Raw genomic sequence first — 19,237 nt, forward strand, 5'->3', positions numbered from 1 at the left:
GCCACTTCACTTTCACGTTCGCTTTGTTTTTAGTGTTTGCAAACATAGGTTTTTGATGGTTTACCAAAGATTAGCCTTTTTATATTGTGTTGCAACCATTTCTATCTATTCTCCATTAGAAGATGAAGGATACCATAATGTAAAATGTACAATGAACATCTAAATGGAGGTATTTCTCACTGATGTGAAATATCTGCAGGTTGCCATGATATAAGTGATCATTTAATCTTTCCATGTATTAAAGTAAGACAGAAGTTGGCTGTAATGTTTCAATAGTAATATCCTTGATTTGTAAGAGGAACACAATGACAGGTCACTGCACTATTGATCTATCTTATAATATCAACACAAGTCATGATTATTACTTGAAAATGTTGAAGTAAAGACAGCGATAATCTAGAAATGTAAGAAACCCTTCCTGGAAAAGGCACGGAATTAGTGTATACCATGCTTGCGAAGTGCTTCCTAGGCTTTGTTTGGTAAGCTGTAAAAATCACAAATCTCACATCATTATATATAAAAAAAAAATGAATATATTTCTCCGTACTTTTGATCTGTATTTAATCACGGATCATACCGTGGCTTCTAAAAGGTTTTATTTCAACTATGTGTCAAAGTAATACATGGTTATTAATAAAAGTGAATGGCTTTTAAAAAAGAAGAAGAAGAGAGAGGGACGTCCCTGGCGGTCCAGTGGTGAAGACAGTGCACTTACTTCCACTGCAGGGGATGTGGGTTCGATCCCTGGTTGGGAAACTAAGATCTTGCATGCTAGCGATGTGAGTGGCAAAGAAGTATTGATCTTAAAAAAGAAGAAGGGAGAACACAGAGGCCCAAGGGAGAAACCCTGGGGAGACAGAGGAAGAGACTGGAGAGATGCAGCCACAAGCTAAAGACACCCAGAGTCCCCAGAAACCAATTTTGGCTTCTGGTCTCCAGGACTTTGAGACAACAGGTTCCTTTTGTTTTAAGCTACCAGGATTATGGTACTTTGTTACAGCAGCCCCAGGAGGACCCTGGTGGGTACATCCTGCACTGGGCCTCCTGGTTAATGGAGGCAATAAGATTCTGTGCTTTCCAGGTCACTGGGGGATAAAAGAGATAGATGGAGACTTCTAAGGACAGGGCCTGACATGTCTTACATTCTAAATAAACTCTGCTGCTGTCCTGTCCTCAGGGAGGTATGTACTATCAATAAGAAATCAGAATTGAATTAGCATTTCGTCTGCCCAGCAACTTGACTCACGCTCAGTTGCTTCAGCCGTATCCGACTCTTTATGACCCTATGGGCTGTAGCCCTCAAGGCACCTCTGTCCATGGAATTCTCCAGGCAAGCATACTGGAGTGGATTGCCACTTTCTTCGCCAAGGGATCTTCCCAACCCAAGGTTCAAATCTGGGTCTCCCACATTGTAGGCAGTTTCTTTACCATATGAGTCACCAGGGAAGCTCCCAAACTTGACTCATACCCACCCTGAAAGGAAGTTCAGTTCAGTTCAGTCGCTCAGTCGTGTCTGACTCTTTGCGACCCCATGAACCACAGCACACCAGGCCTCCCTGTCCATCACCAACTCCCGGAGTCCACCCAAACCCTTGTCTATTGTGTCAGTGATGCCATCCAACCATCTCATCCTCTGTCGTCCCCTTCTTCTCCTGCACTCAATCTTCCCAGCATCAGGGTCTTTTCCAACGAGTCAGCTCTTTGCATCAGGTGGCCAAAGTATTGGAGTTTCAGCTTCAACATCAGTCCCTCCATTGAACACCCAGCACTGATCTCCTTTAGGATGGACTGGTTGGATCTCCTTGCAGTCCAAGGGACTCTCAAGAGTCTTCTCCAACACCACAGTTCAAAAGCATCAATTCTTCGGCACTCAGCTTTCTTCACAGTCCAACTCTCACATCCATACATGACCACTGGAAAAACCATAGCCTTGACTAGACAGACCTTTGATGGCCAAGTAATGTCTCTGCTTTTGAATATGCTGTCTAGGTTGGTCATAACTTGCCTTCCAAGGTGTAAGCATCTTTTAATTTCATGGCTGCAATCACCATCTGCAGTGATTTTGGAGCCCAGAAAAATTAATCAGCCACTGTTTCCACTGTTTCCTCATCTATTTCCCATGAAGTGATGGGAAGCCAACTTTTTCACTCTCCTCTTTCACTTTCATCATGAGGCTCTTTAGTTCTTCTTCACTTTCTGCCATAAGGGTGGTGTCATCTGCATATCTGAGGTTATTGATATTTCTCCCGGCAATCTTGATTCCACCTTGTGCTTCCTCCAGCCCAGCATTGGGCTTCCCTGGTGGCTCAGAGGGTAAAGTGTCTGCCCACAATGCAGGAGACCTGGGTTCAATCCCTGGGTCGGGAAGATCCTCTGGAGAAGGAAATAGCAACCCACTCCAGTATTCTTGCCTGGAGAATCCCATGGAGGAGCCTGGTAGGCTATAGTTCACGGGGTTGCAAAGAGTTGGACACGACTGAGCAACTTCACTATCACTGCAAGGAAGAAAGAGGAACAAACAAGTTCCAAGAGTGGGGGCCAGCACAGAAAATCCCCAAGGAGTCTAGGAGATGGGGCAAGACATCACCTGAGAGCCTTGTACAAACACTGATTCCTCAAGTGTCTGTCCCAGAGCTCTGAGCTCCAGCAGAACCCAGAGGAAAGAAGTGGCCTGGAGTTGACAGCTTTGGTACCACCTACCCACTGTGTGCGACAGATCCTGCCCTCTCTGGGCCTCAGTTTCCTTACTTTGAATCAGAAGGCTAAAAGTCACAACCTCTCAAGTATTCTGCAGCTCAGCAAAGTGTAGGTACTGCCATCACCCCGTTTACAAACAGGAAGCAAGGCCCAGAGTGGCAATGCCTCCGTACATGGGGAAACAATAGGATTCTTGGCCTAATACCTGTCAAGTGTATTAAATGCCTGACCAAGGAAAAGAACTGAGTAAGAGGGATTTATCACTACTCTGCGCAGGAGGATCCTGCCTCTAGACTTTGCACCTGGTGTTCCCTCTGCCTGGAGCAGGTCTTCCAGAATTCTTAGGCTTTGCAAGCTTGGTTCCTTCTTTGACCACCTGTGCAGGGTGCCCCATGCCTACTGCCCTGGCTGAAGTAGTCAAGCATGAACCCTGACTCCCCCCTTCATGCTGTATTCTTTGTGTCACTTGCTCTTTTTAAAAAATAAATTTTATTATTTGCTTTTATTTTGGGCTGTGCTGGGTCTCCATTGCTGCTCGGGCTTTTCTCTAGCCGTGGTGAGCAGGGGCGACTCCAGGGGCGGTGCACAGGCTTCTCACTGCGGCTTCTCTTGGAGACACAGGCTCTAGGGGCAGGGCTTCAGCAGTCGCAGCAGGCGGGCTCAGGAGTCGCTGCTCATGGGCCCTGGTGCACCGGCTCAAGTCGCTGTGGTGCACGGGCTTAGTCGCTCCACAGCACGTGGGGTCTTCCCAGTTCAGGGATGAACCTGTGTCTCCTGCACAGGCAGCCTGGCTCTTCCACCACTGAGCCACCAGAGAGGTCCCCTTCCTGTCACTTTCTGATGTTTAAATTATTTCCTTAATTCCTTCTCAAGTGTCCTTCTCTATGCTGTGGGCTCTGGAGGACACCAAAAGTGCCTGGTGTGTTCACAGCACGTCACAGTGACCCCGGCATCCCGAAGCCCAGATGGGGTGTGGTGCCCAGGAGGTCCTTAAGGCTGGGTACAACAAATTACTTTCTCTGTTGAAGACTAGCTGGAGCCTGACAATCTCACCAGCACGGCCAAGGCCCCACATCACACACCTGAAACAGTGCAGTCCCCTCCTCCAAGCCTCCCACCTCCTCCCTGGGCCAGGCCCCACCCTGTGTGTAGTGGGGTGAATGGTGGCCCCGCAAAGACACATGAAGTCCTGACCCTCCAAACTTGTGAATGAGCCCTTATGTGGAAAATGGGTCTCTGCAGATGTAACAAAGTTGAGGATCTTCAGATGAGATCCTCCTGGATTTAGGGTAGGCCCTAAATCCAATGGGTTTCTCTGGTGGCTCAGATGGTATAGAATCCACCTGCACTATGGGAGACCTGGGTTTAATCCCTGGGTTGGGAAGATCTCCTGGAGGAGGGCGTGGCAACCCACTCCAGTTTTCTTGCCTGGAGAATCCCCATGGACAGAGGAGCCTGGCAAGCTACAGTCCATGGAGTCGCAAAGAGTCAGGCATGACTGAGCGACGAAGCACAGCTCAATCCAACGACCAGTGTCCTTCTAAGAGGCAGAGGAGGAGACACAACCACAGAGAAAAAGGCCACGTGAAGGTGGAGGCAGAGATGGACTGAGGGAGGCAACCGCAAGCCAAGGAATGCCAAGGATTGCTGGGAGCCACTAGACGCTAGGAGACAGGCATGGAACAGATTCTCCCTGGGGCTTCCGGAAGGCCCTACCCACACCTTGACTTCAGACTTTGTGGGTGCGTGCTAAGTCGCTTCAGTCGTGTCTGACTCTTTGTGACCCCATGGACTGTAGCCCGCCAGTCTCCCCCGTCCATGGGATTTCCCAGGCAAGGATACTGGATTGGTTTGCTATTTCCTTCTCCAGGGGATCTTCCCATCCCAGAAATCGAATCCTCGTCTCTTACGTAGGAGATATTGGCAGGTGGGTTCTTTACTACTTGGGCCACCTGGGAAGACTCAGACTGCAGGCCTCCACAAATAAATTTCTGTTGTTATAAGTCACCCAGTCTGTGCTATTCTGTTCTGAGAGCCACAGGAAACTAACACACACTGCTTCATCTCCAACCTTTGGTTGCCTTCCTTACTGCTCTCACCCCTGTGCCCCATTCAAGGGGAGAGAGGGGTGTGTGTCTCCATTCCCACTACCTGGGAACAAGAGCACTTCCTGCCTGGCTGCCCCAAATCCTCCTCACCAAGCCACCATCCTCCTCTTTGCAGGTCAGCCTGGCTGTGCTGCTTCCCTACTCAGAACCATTCCCTGGGAACATAGGACTCTTCTGCTCAGTGTTCAAAGCCCTGGAAATCTGGCTCTGACTCCACAAGTGGCCAACTCACAGACCCCCTGCCATAAACAATAGCTGCTTTCACACCCCCTGCAACGTGGGCCATGGCAGTCCCGTATTCCCTTTCTTCTGTCCAGAGACGTGGTCAGCATGTGATGGCTGGGGCCGCAGCAGCCAATCTGAGGCCATGAGGGCAACCAACTGGAGACGCCAAGCCTCTGCAGCAAGGATGCCAGAGCAGAAAGGCAGAAGGGACCTGGGTCAGTAGGACATGTTGAACACAAACTGATCAACCTGGAGCCATCTCATGTCCCAGTACCCCACTGCATGTGGCTGTAAATGTGCTTTACTACTGATGCCGCTTCTCATCGGGATTCCCACTATTTGCAGCTGAAGCCTCCTCACAGAGGACGCCTCCCCGGAGGAGTCAATCCACACGTGCAGCACACCTCCATGAAGGACTGCGACCTGCTGGACGTCATGACAGGAACGGGGACACACAGGTGACCAAGGCAGTGTGATCTCTGCCACCACGCCGCTGCGCTGCTGCTGCTAAGTCGCTTCAGTCGTGTCCGACTCTGTGCGACCCCACAGACGGCAGCCCACCAGGCTCCCCCGTCCCTGGGATTCTCCAGGCAAGAACACTGGAGTGGCTTGCCATTTCCTTCTCCAGTGCATGAGAGTGAAAAGTGAAAGTGAAGTCACTCAGTCATGTCCGACTCTCCTGGGTCTACAGTTAATAATCAAGGAGAAAGCAAACAAAAACCATTACAGTTTTATATGTTTCCTAAGATAAAAAGCAAACAAGACGATGTGATCAGGCACAACCAGGACCAGATTTCACCCACGGGGACGGGGAGCCTTGACTGAAGAAGCAACATTTGCACTGAACTCTGAAGGATAAGAAGGAATCAGCCATAGGTTAAGCTTAAGGGAAAGAATTCCAGATGGAGGGCTCCACGAGTGCAAAGACCTGGAGGCAGAAAGGAGATTGGCAGATTTGAAAGAGAGCAAAGGCCCACAGGGGAGAAGAGAGAGTGAAGCAGAGATGGGGTAGAGAGAGCACGGGGTCAGGAATATCTCTCATGGCTCTGAATCGCCCCACTAACTCATGGATTGATTTTGGCACATTAAAGTCACGTGGGGGAAATGACAGCGCATTATTCATGTCTAGCTTCCAATGAGCAGAAGATGGATGGATATGTGTGCTCAGTTCATGTCCGACTCTTTGTGACCCACTGGACTATAGCCCACCAGGGGCCTCTGTCCATGGGATTATCCTGACAAGAACCGGAATGCCATCCCCCTTTCCAGGGGATCTTCCTGGCCCAAGGACCAAACCTGGGTCTCCTGCGGGTCCCGCATTGGCAGGTGGATTCTTTACTACTGAGCTAGCCAGGAAGCTCTGAGCAGAAGATAGGAAGGGATCCAAATATCCTGCAGTAGGCGAGGGATTAGGTGAACATCAGCTCGAAGTTACAACAGAAAGCTGCACACGAGAAAGGCACCCCCACTGCGAGGAATGAGGAAGGACCCTGACGGCAAATGGGAAGTCAGTGCTGATCTCCTAGCAAAGGCAGCTGACTGAGCGCCCAGACGCTGACTGATCATCACACCTCCCTGCATCCCCCCGAACAGCTAGTAAGGGGTTTATTTTTTTGTTTTAGTTTTTTGTTTTATTTGTGGCTGCTCCACACAGCATGGGGGCTCTTAGTTCCCTGATCAGGGGCTGAATTCATGCCCGCTGCAATGGAAGTTTGAGGTCTTAACCACTGGACCACCAGGAAAGTCCCTAAAGGGATTTTTTTTTTTAAGTGTGTATTCACAAGGACAGGTAAGATGGGCATAGAGACCAAGTCACCTCACTTTGAAAAGCTGGGAAACAGCAGATAAGAGGTGGGGGCTGTAGAAGGTAGGAGAAAGAAGAATCCTGGGCTGCAGAATTGGCAGAAATCTGTTTAAGAAACCCCTTCTGGGACTTCCTTGGAGGTCCGATGGTTAAGACTCTGTGCTTCCAATGCAGGGGGTACGGGTTCCATTCTAGGTCAGGGAACTAAGATCCCACATACCACATGGCATGGCCAAAAAATAAGATAAAATTAAGAATCTCCCTCTGTAAAATAAATGTCATGAGGATGCATGTACAAGGTAGCAACTATAGTTAATAATACCTCATTGCATATTTGAAAGTTGCTAAGAGAGTAAATCTTAAAAGTTCTTATCAGAAGAAAAAAAAATTTTCTCACTTTGTATGGTAATGGATGTTAACTAGATTTACTGTGGCTAATAATTTCATAATATACAAAATACAATATATATAATATAATCGTTTCATAATATACATAATGCACTCTACTTCTCAAAAATTCACTTTAATGCCTCTTCACTTATGCGAAAGACCTAAATGAGTACCTGTTTTTGCTAACCATAAGAAATCCAAAGAGGACTTTCACTTTTACGGTAAAAGGCAAAATGTGGAAACAGCCTTCAGTGTTTGTTTTCCAGGGAGCTGTTATGGGGCAGCATGAACCCAAAGGAGCAAGAGAGGCACCGCCAAGCCCCTTACCCTGGAACTAAATACACTTGGCATCCCAGTATCAAGCCACTGTAGCTTTGAACTCTGTGAGCACCTGACATTTATCTCAATTTCTTTTGTGCATCCATTAGCAAGATGCATCCTAAGGTAATTGCTTCTTTGCATTACATCATTTTGGCTTATGAACAGTTTCATAGGAATGCTCTGTTTTTGTATAGCAGGGGAAACCTTTATGCAAATAGCAAATCATTATGTTGCCCACCTGAAACCAAGAGTATTATACGTCAGTATCTCAATCAGGGCTTCCCTGGTGGCTCAGTGGTAAAGAATCTGCCTGCCAGTGCAGGAGACAGGGGTTCGATCCCTGGTCCAGGAAGATGCCCACGTGCCATGGAACAACTAAGCCCCTGTGTGCAACTGCTGAGCTCGTGCTCTAGAGCCCGGGAGCCACAACTGCTGAGCCCATGCCCTAGAGCCTGCACTCTGCAACAAGGGAAGCCACCGCAGTGAGAAGCCCGCACACTGCAGCTAGAGAGTAGCCCCCGCCTGCTACAGCTAGAGAGAAGTCCACACAGCAAGGAAGACCCAGCACAGCCGAAAATAATGAATAAATAAAATTTAAAAAGAAAGTGGCCCCTTTGCCACCCAGGAGGAGACTGAACATCCAACTACAGGGTGGTTTCTGGGTGGGACACCTTCCTGCAAATGGGTGTTAACGTTCACCTGCCAGATCCTGAGCTTCCAGCCCTCTTCCCCCTCTGCATTCCTGGGACACTGCTGGTGGGGTCTCTACCCCAGGCAGCAGACCAGAAGAGTTTCCTATGGGAAGACGTGACCAGGCCCAGAGGAAAGACCTGAGGACACTGCCCTGCGGTTTCCCCAAAGCACCACCTGCCAGGTGACCCTCATTGTGAAGCTCAGCTGACAAGACCCCTCGCCCCTTACGCACACTCATGCTGAGAGCTTCTGATTGGCTTTATGACTGAAGACCACCAGACTCCTGGGGGGCTCCTCTAACAGGGGTGATGGAGACTAAACTAATCAAAGAAGAGAAGCTTTGAGGAAAAAAAAGATCGTGCAAAGAGGAAAAAAACTAATAAAGTCATTAATAGTCATTAATATTCCTGAAGATGTGAGAAGATTTACTGCATCCATGAAATAAGAATTCTATTTAAAAAAAAAAAAGCTTTCAGGGAATGAAGAAAAAAAAAGAAAGTGAAAAATTTAAATGTGAGGGCACCATGAATATACAAAATACAACATGACCCAAGTGAAAAATGTAGACTTAGTAAATAGTAATAGTAATGTATCAATAATGACTTATCAGTTGTGACAAGTGTACTATAATAATACAAAGTCTTAAAAATAGAGAAAACTGCAGGGGATAGGGAGGGAGTATATAATACTTTCTGCTCGATTTCTGTAAACCTATAACTGACAGTAAAAAATGAAGTCTTTGTAAAAAAGAAAAAACATAATTAAAAAATCAATAAAAAGTTTATTAATTTGAACAAATGATAATCATAATAAAAATTTTTAATGTGAGAGTATAAATTAAACATTAATAGAAGGGTTATAAGTAATTTGAAGAAATATCATAGAAAGTAGAATAAAAAGACAGAGATGGGAAATAAAAGAGAAAAGATAAGAAAATTATAGCATCAGTCCAGAAGATCCAACATCTTATTCAACAAATAGTTATCAAGCTAGACGTTGTTCCAGGCACTCTACAACAGGAGTTCAAAGAAGAACAAAAGAAGGAAAGGTGAGGAAATCACCAATCATAGGATTAAAAAAACTTCCTTGACCTGAAACCCCACCAACAGATCATACAATGAATGGAAATAGCCCACTATCTTGAAAAGATCCCACAAGCTGCCAGAGAGAAAAACAAAAAAGCAGGCTACCACAAAGGATCAGGAGTCAGAGGGTTTTAGACTTCTCAGTAATAACCATGGTGTGAGAAGAAAATAAGACATGCCTTCAATTTCGAAGGAGAATAATATCCAAACTAGAAGCCTATACCCAGACCATCAGTCAAGTGTGAGGGTGAACATATTTCCATATATGGAGGGTCTCAAAAACTTAAATTCCCATGCGTCATTTCTCCCAAAACTAATAAAGATGTGCTCCAACTAATTGAAAGAGTAAATCAAAGAGGAGGACTACCAGGAACCCAGGAAACAGGGTATCCAGCCCACGTCAAAGTGATGCTGATCTTCAGGAGGATGGCTAGGAGCAGGGCTGGGGTGATAGTGACACCCCAGGTGGAAAGGGCAATGTGCACAGTTTGGACAGATTGGAGACTAGAACAGAGATTTCTCCAAAAAAGGTAAAATTGAAAGCCCATCTGATACTATAAACATAAGAGAGAGAGACAAATGTGTGGAGTTTGAGCTTGAAGTAGAGATAGATACACAGAAAACTAACAAATACAAAGGCAATCAATAACTCCAGAGAAAATACATAAAGTTGTTTAGCTTATATTAAAAACAAACATCCTTTTGGCAGTCTACTAATTTAACTTATATGCAGAGTACATCATGAGAAGCGCTGGGCTGGAGGAAGCACAAGCTGGAATCAAGATTGCTGGGAGAAATATCAATAACCTCAGATATGCAGATGACACCACCCTTATGGCAGAAAGTGAAGAAGAACTAAAGAGCCTCTTGATGAAAGTGAAAGAGGAGAGTGAAAAAGTTGGCTTAAAGCTCAACATTCAGAAAATGAAGATCATGGCATCCAGTCCCATCACTTCATGGCAAATAGATGGGGAAACAGGGGAAACAGTGGCTGACTTTATTTTTCTGGGCTCCAAAATCACTGCAGACGGTGACTGCGGCCATGAAAATTAAAGGACGCTTACTCCTTGGAAGGAAAGTTATGACCAACCTAGACAGCATATTCAAAAGCAGAGACATTACTTTGCCAACAAAGGTCCATCTAGTCAAGGCTATGGTTTTTCCAGTGGTCATGTATGGATGTGAGAGTTGGACTATAAAAAAAGCTGAGTGCCGAAGAATTGATGCTTTTGAACTGAGGTGTTGGAGAAGACTCTTGACAGTCCCTTGGACTGCAAGGAGATCCAACCAGTCCATCCTAAAGGAGATCAGTGCTGGGTGTTCAGTGGAGGGACTGATGTTGAAGCTGAAACTCTAATACTTCGGCCACATGATGCGGAGAGCTGCCTCATTTGAAAAGACCCTGATGCTGGGGAAGATTGAGGGCAGGAGAAGAAGGGGACGACAGAGGATGAGATGGTTGGATGGCATCACCGACACAATGGACATGGGTTTGGGTGGACTCTGGGAGTTGGTGATGGACAGGGAGGCCTGGCGTACTGCGGTTCATGCGGTCGCAAAGAGTCAGACACGACTGAGCGACTGAAGTGAACTGAAACACCACATACACCACAGTTTTTATAAGCTTTTTGCTTTTTGTTGGTGATTTTTCTGTTTAAAATGGGTCCTACGCATAATGCTGAAATGATGTCTAGGGTTCCTAAGCACAAGAAGGCTGGGATGTGCCTTTTGGAGAAGATGTGCATATTAGAAAGTTTTATTCAGGCATGAGTTATAATGTTGTTGGCAGTGAGTTCAGTTGTAATAAATAAACAATATATAGGAGGTGTCTTTAAATAGAACACGTATAAAACAAGATTATGTATTGACTGGTTGATGGAAATGTTGTGATCAGAGGCTCTCAGGAACCTAACCCTGTATTTTCCCTAGGAAGAATGGTTCAGTATTTGCTAATTCAATGTTTGCAGCAATTCTGTAGAACAGATGATGAGAATCTACTGTGATAATACTGGGACAATGAAGGAATGGAAAAACATGTCTGGGTATGTATGGGGGGTGGGTATGTGTACAACATGCACAGGAACAGAAAGAAAATGAGGACAGGGGGATAAAGGGGTGCTGAATCCTCATCTTCCATAGAGGGAGAGGACAGACGGGCTCTCAAAGTAAAAAAATGCAGATACTGTCACATAAGCCATTTGGAGATTCAAACAAGAGGTAAGAATCACTCCTGACAGAGAAGAGAAAATGTGGGTCAAGGTTGAGCAGGCAGCTGCCACTTGGGGTAGACGGCTTAGAATCTTTCATCTTGAACCTTGCATGACTTTAATAAAAGTAAAACTTTCAAGTGTTAAGTGGAAAGAAGAAAAAAAGCACGCGGTGAAGAAAATGATGATGAATGTGTGGCCACTTGTGAGCACCAAGAACAAGAGGTCTGGGACTTTCCCAGCAGGGGGCATGGGTTTGACCCTGGGTTGAGGAACAAAGGTCCCACAAGTCGTGGGGTGTGGCCAAGTATTTTTAAAAAAGAACAAAAGGTCTGCATATATTTCTTTTTCAAAATATGTATGTATTTGTTTGGCTGCGCCAGGTTTTGTTTGCGGCAAGCAGGTTCTTTAGTTGTGGCCCCCTATGAACTCTTAGTTGAAGCATGTAGGATCTAGTTCCCTGACCAGGGATCGAATCCAGGCCCCCTGCATTGGGAGCATGGAATCTTGGCCACTTGACCACCAGGGAAGCCCCTACATAACTATATCTCGGCAAAGAGACATAAGACATTTCTGAGGAGGGGAACTGCAGGGCTGCAGGCAGTCCAAAGAGGGCAACATTCACTGCAAAACTCTCTCTAACATCTGAATTTTGTGGCTCAGAGGTTAAAGAGTCTGCCTGCAATGCGGGAGACCTGGGTTCAATCCCTGGGTCGGGAAGATCCCCTGGAGAAGGAAATGGCAACCCACTCCAGTATTCTTGCCTGGAGAATCCCATGGACAGAGGAGCCTGGTGGGCTACAGTCCATGGGGTTGCAAAGAGTCGGACACGACTGAGCGACTTCACACACACACACACACGTATTAATTGCTACAAAAAACTAACTGAAAATGTAAAATGTCAAAAGTTAGCTGTTTATACACTCAACTCCCTGGTCAAATCCTGACATCTTGACCATTCAACTAATAAACAGAGTTGTTCCGATGAGCGACCTCAGTGTTTATTGAGTTGACCTTACAGCCAGCCTTCAAAGTACGGTTCTAAAATCCCCATGCCAGATGGTGGATGAAGTGGGGGCTCAGAGAGGTGAATTAACATACCCAAGGTCACACAACAAGTACAGGACAGAACAACCCAGCCTCAGGCCCCCTGGCAGGGTCCCTCTGCTCCTGGCCAAGCTTGCCCCGAAGCTTGAGGGCAACATTCAACGTGCACCACGTGGCAGACCAAGCGCCCACGCTGCACACAGCAGGTACTCAAGCCACGTTTTCTTGAAGGAGAGGTGCTGTACACAGTGCACTCTTACAGACGAAGGAGCGGAGACCCAGAGGGTGAAATTTCACGGGCTAGCTACTCTGGCTCCAGCCACCAAGCTCCTAACCACTGAGGTACCCACTGCTGCCTGAAGGCAATCAGTGCCAACAAGTCTGAGCACCTACTTTGTGCCCAGCTCTCCTCTAAGAGCTTCCCATGGATGAATTCAATAGGGTACCCCCAAAACCCCAGGAAGGGATACTAGTGTTACAGCCATGGGGAGAGGGTTAGCACTAAGGGTCAGAACCAAAGGAAACAGCCCCCGCAAGGATGCTTCCTGTCCACAGACAACACAGCAAAGAAATGCGAGCTGAGGCCGCAGGGGCTCGTGCTCACGTTACCCGAGCATTCACGGCCCTCTCCGGAGCACACCCACGGGCGAGCAGTGGACTTCGGCGCTGGGCTCCAGCCACATGCCTGGGCTGCCCTGCCTGGCAGCAGCACAAGCCACCCCCACTCTGGGGACAAAGAGGCCACTGTCTGCCTTTGGACCCTTCCTGAGACTTCTTCTTGTCCCTCTGTTCCTTTTGCCCCATCCTGTTTTCCACCCTGAGCTCCAGGGCACCAGGGCAGGAAGAAATAAACAAGGATGAATGTGATCAGATTTCACGATGAAAATAGAGGAGAGCTGGAAGAACTGGGGCATGGTGCTTAAATATTTTTGAACCTCAGATCTAAATGCAGCCAGCCTCCACAACTACTCCAGCACAACACAGCAGCTAAGAACAGCCTCTAGAGCCCTGCCCCTCCCTGGCTATGCATTTTTAGGCAAATGACCTGCCTTACTTGTTTGCTTTGGTTCATCAACAATCCAACGGGATTAGTAAGCATTCCTTCCTTACAAGACTGTGAGGACACTAGAACACTGGTATTATGACAAGCTGCACTGGTTAGCTATTGCTGTGTAACAAATTACACCCAAAGTTACCGACTGGAAATAACAAACATTCATCACCTCACAGTTTCAGGAATTCAGGAGCATCTTAGCTGTGTGGTCTGGCTCTGGCTCTCTTGAAAATCAAGGTGTTGGCTGGGCCTGTGGTCATCTCAAGGTTTCACTGGGAAAGAATTCACTTCCAAGTTCACTCATGTGAAACTCTCCAGAGAGCTGCCTTACTGACTGCCATGTAAGGGACCCACGAAAGAGCACCCCAGATGGAAGCCACAGTCTTTGATGACCTAATCTCGGAAATAATATCCTATCGCTTCTGCTATATTCTGTTCATCAGAAGTGAATCACTAGCTAGGCAACCTATATTTGCCTGTAAAATCTTTGCCACTTTGGTTAAATACATAAGTATTGTTTCACAGTGTCCTATGACCCTATGTGACCAAGTGTTTTTAAACCTTTTAATATTTTTTTAAAACCTTCCCCAAGATGAAATTTTCAGAGAAGTCTTTTTGACCTCAAACTAACTTTGGGATTTTTTTTTAGAGGGCCCCTAGCATATTACAAAAGATTTGTTCTCTCTTCTCACAAAAATAGAGATGTTAAACTAATTAGACTTATTTGGTATGTTAAGTTACATGTGAAGAAGCATTAAGAAGTAAAAATGCTAAGCTTTCTTTATATTGTATTTATATAGGTATATAAGTATTTTTAAAATTATATCATGTTCCTAGAAATATAATATATGTTCAGCTCAGTTCAGTTGCTCAGTCGTGTCTGACTCTTTGCGACCCCATGAATCACAGCACAACAGGCCTCCTTGTCCATCACCAACTCCCGGAGTTCACCCAAACTCTTGTCCATAAAGTCGATGATGCCATCCAGCCATCTCATCCTCTGTCGTCCCCTTCTCCTCCTGCCCCCAATCCCTCCCAGCATCACGGTCTTTTCCAATGAGTCAACTCTTCCCATGAGATGGCCAAAGTATTAGAGTTTCAGCTTTAGCATCAGTCCTTCCAATGAACGCCCAGGACTGATCTCCTTTAGAATGGACTGGTTGGATCTCCTTGCAGTCCAAGGGACTCTCAAGAGTCTTCTCCAACACCACAGTTCAAAAGCATCAATTCTGGTAATGTTGCGATAAAACATTATAATACATATAGTGATATTCTATTTATAATAATAATATAATAACTGATAATATCAGTCATAATTCTAGTTATTGTCTTACAGTGCTATGTATCATAGAAATAACCAAATTTCCCTGTCAACTACACTGTAATGAACTCTAATCAGATCTTTAGCTATGGCATTTTAAGTCTTTTGACATTTACGGACAGTTATTGCTTTACTCTGAGGCTTTTCCTAAAGAGTTCCTACAAGAGTGTTCGTTCTTCGGAGAAATTTCTAAAAAGAATTCTGACAAGTACTCTAGGATACAAGTTTATGGTAATTTTCAGATCATAACATCAACTGGGTAAGGATATATAGTACTCCAAAGAAAAACTAGATTCATAAACTGCTAACAAAAGATGAACACCAAAAACTAACTGCATAGGACTGAATGAACTGATGAAGATGATTATAATTTTTATGATTTTTTTGTTTAAAACATTGCTGGTTCTTTCATGTTTTGTTTTTCCAGGTTTAAGGAAATCTTCTTATCTTTTCTCTTAAAAGCTTTCAGCAATTTGGTAAGAAACATTTGTGAACTAAAAAAAAAAGAAGTGAGTCACTAGGTCCAGCCCACACTCAAAGGAAAGGGATCACACAAAGCTATGAAGACCAGAGGTGCAACCATCTTCCAGGCTGCCTCCTTACAGAAAGTGTGCCAAGCTCTGTGCTGGGGATTCAGAGTGGACTCAGCTCCTACCCTGTTCCAGGGGAGACAGGCCTGGGCATGGATAGCCCCTGCTCCATAGAGCAGAGCTGGGGCCTAGGCAAGTCCAAGGAAGGAGGTGGGGAAAGGTCCATCAGCCAAAAAATATATCCTGTGCACTTGCTGGGTGCCACCCTGATGGGAGGAGGCCAGGGCCACAGGGGCACAGTCTGTGCCTCCTGCTCCCACCAGGCCCACAGTTTAGTCCAAGGGGGAAAAGAGACCCCAAAATTAAAAGGCAAGAAGGCAGACACACAAGATAATTATAAGTGACTGATGCTGCTCGCGGTTACAAGTCAAGTTCTGGAGCTACACTGTCGGGGTTCAAATCTTGCCCCTGGTATCGGCCAGCTGTGTGACCTTGGGCAAGTGACCAAACCATGCTGTGCCTCAATCTGCTCATCTGTAAAATGGGACAAGACAGTACAGACCTCCCAGGGTGGCTGGGAGGACTTGAAAAAGCCATGACTCCCAGGGCGCCTCACACAGAGGGAGCCCTGCGTCAGTCTTGGCTATTCTCCTAGAAAGCAAGAAGGTAAGAGGGTCTACAGAGACACAGGGTCAGGGGAGGGCTGTCTGAGGAGATGACATTTAACCCATGATGAAAATAAAGAGCAAGGGAACCGTGATCTGGACAAAGGGAACAGCAAGTGCAAAGGCCTTGGGGCTTGAATAAATAGGAGCGTGTTTAGGAATGGCACAGAGGCCAGTTTAGTGGGAAGAGTGACAAAGAAAAGGACAGGAGGTTGGGGACAAGGTCAGAAAGCTCACTTGGTCTAGATTCTTAGAACAACAAGGAGCCGTGGGAGAGTGCTGCCCAGGAAAATTCAGCAAAGGTTCCTCTGAGGGAGGCAACATCATAAGGCATCAGCAGGTGAAAAAGAAAAAAAAAGAGGGCCCGTGGGCTTCCCAGGTGTCTCAGTGCTAAAGAATCCTCCATACACAGGAGACTCGGGCTTGATCCCTGGGTCAGGAAGATTCCCTGGAGAAGGAAATGGCAACCCACTCCAGTATTCTTGCCTGGAGACTCCCATGGACAGAGGAGCCTGGTGGGCTACAGCCCAGGGGGTCGCAAAGAGTCAGACATCACTGAGCGACAGAGCATGCACACGTACATGTTCCAGGCAGAGGAAGCAGCCTCAGCCTGACAAGGCAAGTTGGTCTGGGGGCCCGATGGAGATGTGGGGAGTGGCAAGTGGGCAGGCAACAGAATGGCAGAGCCCCAAGGCCACAGCTGGGGACTGAGTCTTTTCTACTGCAGCGGGTAGAGGTCGTGGAAAATGTGTGAGCAGAGAGCACAGTCTGAGCTGCATGTCAGAAAACCAGGGGCAGGGACCAGGGTGTAGAAAGGAAAGGGTGGGTTCTAAAGAATTCAGAACTAGTCAGTTAGCAGAGGAACTTTTTCCAACTCTACACCATCCCTGTTGCTCACAGAAACTCAGTTTATCTTTACAATGGGTTAGTCCTCCCATCTTCTCATGGGCACCAAGACTGGCAGACCCATAGCAAGTGTTCACGGACTTCCACATGGAGGCTATTCCTAAGACTTGCTCCGGTGGAATGCCCAGAAACATTTATGTTACCCCAGAAGGACTCCCAACAGCTTCTCAGAGCAAGGCCCTCAGAGACAGCCCAGAGACCTTCCAAGGATCCCTGCGAACCCTCCCTAGAGATAGTCAGTCACCAGAGACCTCTAAGCAAGCCTTGGAATACACAGCAACCTCTCGGCAGGCCTTGCTGCTGCTGCTAAGTCACTTCAGTCGTGTCCGACTCTGTGCGACCCCATAGACGGCAGCCCACCAGGCTCTTCCGTCCCTGGGATTCTCCAGGCAAGAACACTGGAGTGGGTTGCCATTTCCTTCTCCAATGCATTAAAGTGAAAAGTGAAAGGGAAGTCACTCAGCCGTGTCCGACTCCTAGCGACCCCATGGACTGCAGCCCACCAGGCTTCTCCGTCCATGGGATTCTCCAGGCAAGAGTACTGGAGTGAACAACCCCCAAAATCACGCACAGATCTCAAACTCTCAAACAGCATTCTAACTACAGAAAAATCTGTAAATGGCCCTAAATAGACAAACACCCTTCAAAGACCCTGAAAACCCTTTATACATTCCCCAGGAAGCCCTTTCATCTTCTCCGAGAAAGTTCCCGACAGCCCCATAGGAACCTACCAGAGTCCCTGAAGAGTCCCCAGTCCTCCAGTTACCAAAGCCTCATAAAGACCCCCCGCCCCCCTAAAACGCACCGCTCCCCCTCCATCAGTGTCAGCTCTCCGGAAGACTTACTCGCACTCCTAATACCCCCAAGCTGTCGTCCAGCTCCCTGAAGTCACCCACTCAGTCTCAAGGGCATTGAAACCTACTCATCTCCCTCCAAAGACCCTCAAGTTGTCCCCTGCAGGTGCCCTCAGAGTCCCCAATCCACTCTTTTCCGTCCCAGCACCGCCCCTAGCCCCGCCCTCACCCAAACCCCGCCTCCCAGCCTCCAAAACCTCTCCCCCTGTCTTCACGCCGCCCTTGCAGACCCCTTCTCTTGGTCCCCCGTGGACACTCAGCCCGCCCCCGACCCCAGCCCCTGGATCAGGCCCGGGCTGCACTCACAAGAGGTCCCGCCTCGCGGTTTTGCAGACGATGCGCAGGAAACGCCAGCCGCCGCCGCCCACGTACACGCCGAGAGCCGCCGCCGTGCTCCAGGTCCATGGCAGTCCGAGCAACCATAACAGCACCAGAGAGGCCACGGAAGCCGAACCTGCACCTGGAACCCGCATCCTGGGGAGGCGGAGAGCTCTGAGGCCGCGGGCAGCCGGGCCCCGCCTCACGACCGACCCAACCCCGCCCCCAGACCGAGCTCCGCTCCCGCTTCGAGCCAGGCCCCGCCCCGATGTCTGGGATTGGACTGGTCTCGGACAGGCTCCGCCCCGTCCCAGACCTCCCTGCTTCAAGCCCGGCCCAGGCTTTTCTGCCAATCATTAGCGTATCTCCACGCCCCCGACACAGTCTCTGTTCGGACGTCAGTCACTGGCGAGCCCCGCCCCATGCCTCGATTGAGCGGCCGTACCCCGAACCCGAGCTCCACCTTAACGACTTACCCACAAGCCTAGGCTCCACCTTGGCCCCACCACAGACCCTGGTCCCGTGCTTTCCTCTAGGTCCCGCCTCTACCCGCCTCCGCCACTCGCTTGGCCCCACCCCCAGGTTGGGCCTCTGGCACCGCCCGTAAGCTCCAGGCACTGTTCCAGAGCCCCGCCCCCTCTAAGCCAGGTTCGGTCCCTAGGTTGTCCCATGGCCCCGCCCCACTGAGTCAGGCCCCGCCCTTGGGGCTCAAGCCCCGCCCCCGGCCCTGGGCTTAGCGGGAGTTCGCAGGCCTGAGTTCCACCCCGGCTACCGACCCCGCCCTCAGGCTTTGGCAGTCACCACCCCCCGGGCCCACCTAGCACCCTAGGCCCCGCGCCACCTGCCCTCCCAGACAAGCTCTCTTCCGACCCGACTTAGAGCCCCCCTGCGGCACAGCCGAGGCCCGCCCCGTACCGGAGACCAGGACCATAGAGAGGGGTTTCTGGCCAGAGTGACGACTGCCAACGAGACCCGGGGGCTAGAACGTCCTGGCAAGGACGGCTGTTGTCTC

The 19,237-nt window shown here is 48.2% G+C and overlaps 1 protein-coding gene across 1 annotated transcript in view; it reads right to left on the reverse strand.

Moving 5' to 3' along the window:
- Positions 1–19,237, reverse strand: part of SLC27A1 (solute carrier family 27 member 1) — a 38,303-nt gene extending 19,066 nt beyond the window's left edge. Inside the window, exons 1-2 of the mRNA XM_068980245.1 lie at positions 19,141–19,237; positions 18,214–18,381 (exon numbers count right to left, since the gene is read on the reverse strand). Of these exons, the coding sequence (XP_068836346.1) occupies positions 18,214–18,380 (167 nt within the window). The 5' untranslated portion in view covers position 18,381; positions 19,141–19,237. The remainder of the gene's footprint in view (positions 1–18,213; positions 18,382–19,140) is intronic.

Source organism: Capricornis sumatraensis, chromosome 9 (assembly GCF_032405125.1).
Source record: "Capricornis sumatraensis isolate serow.1 chromosome 9, serow.2, whole genome shotgun sequence".
Lineage (NCBI taxonomy): Eukaryota > Metazoa > Chordata > Mammalia > Artiodactyla > Bovidae > Capricornis > Capricornis sumatraensis.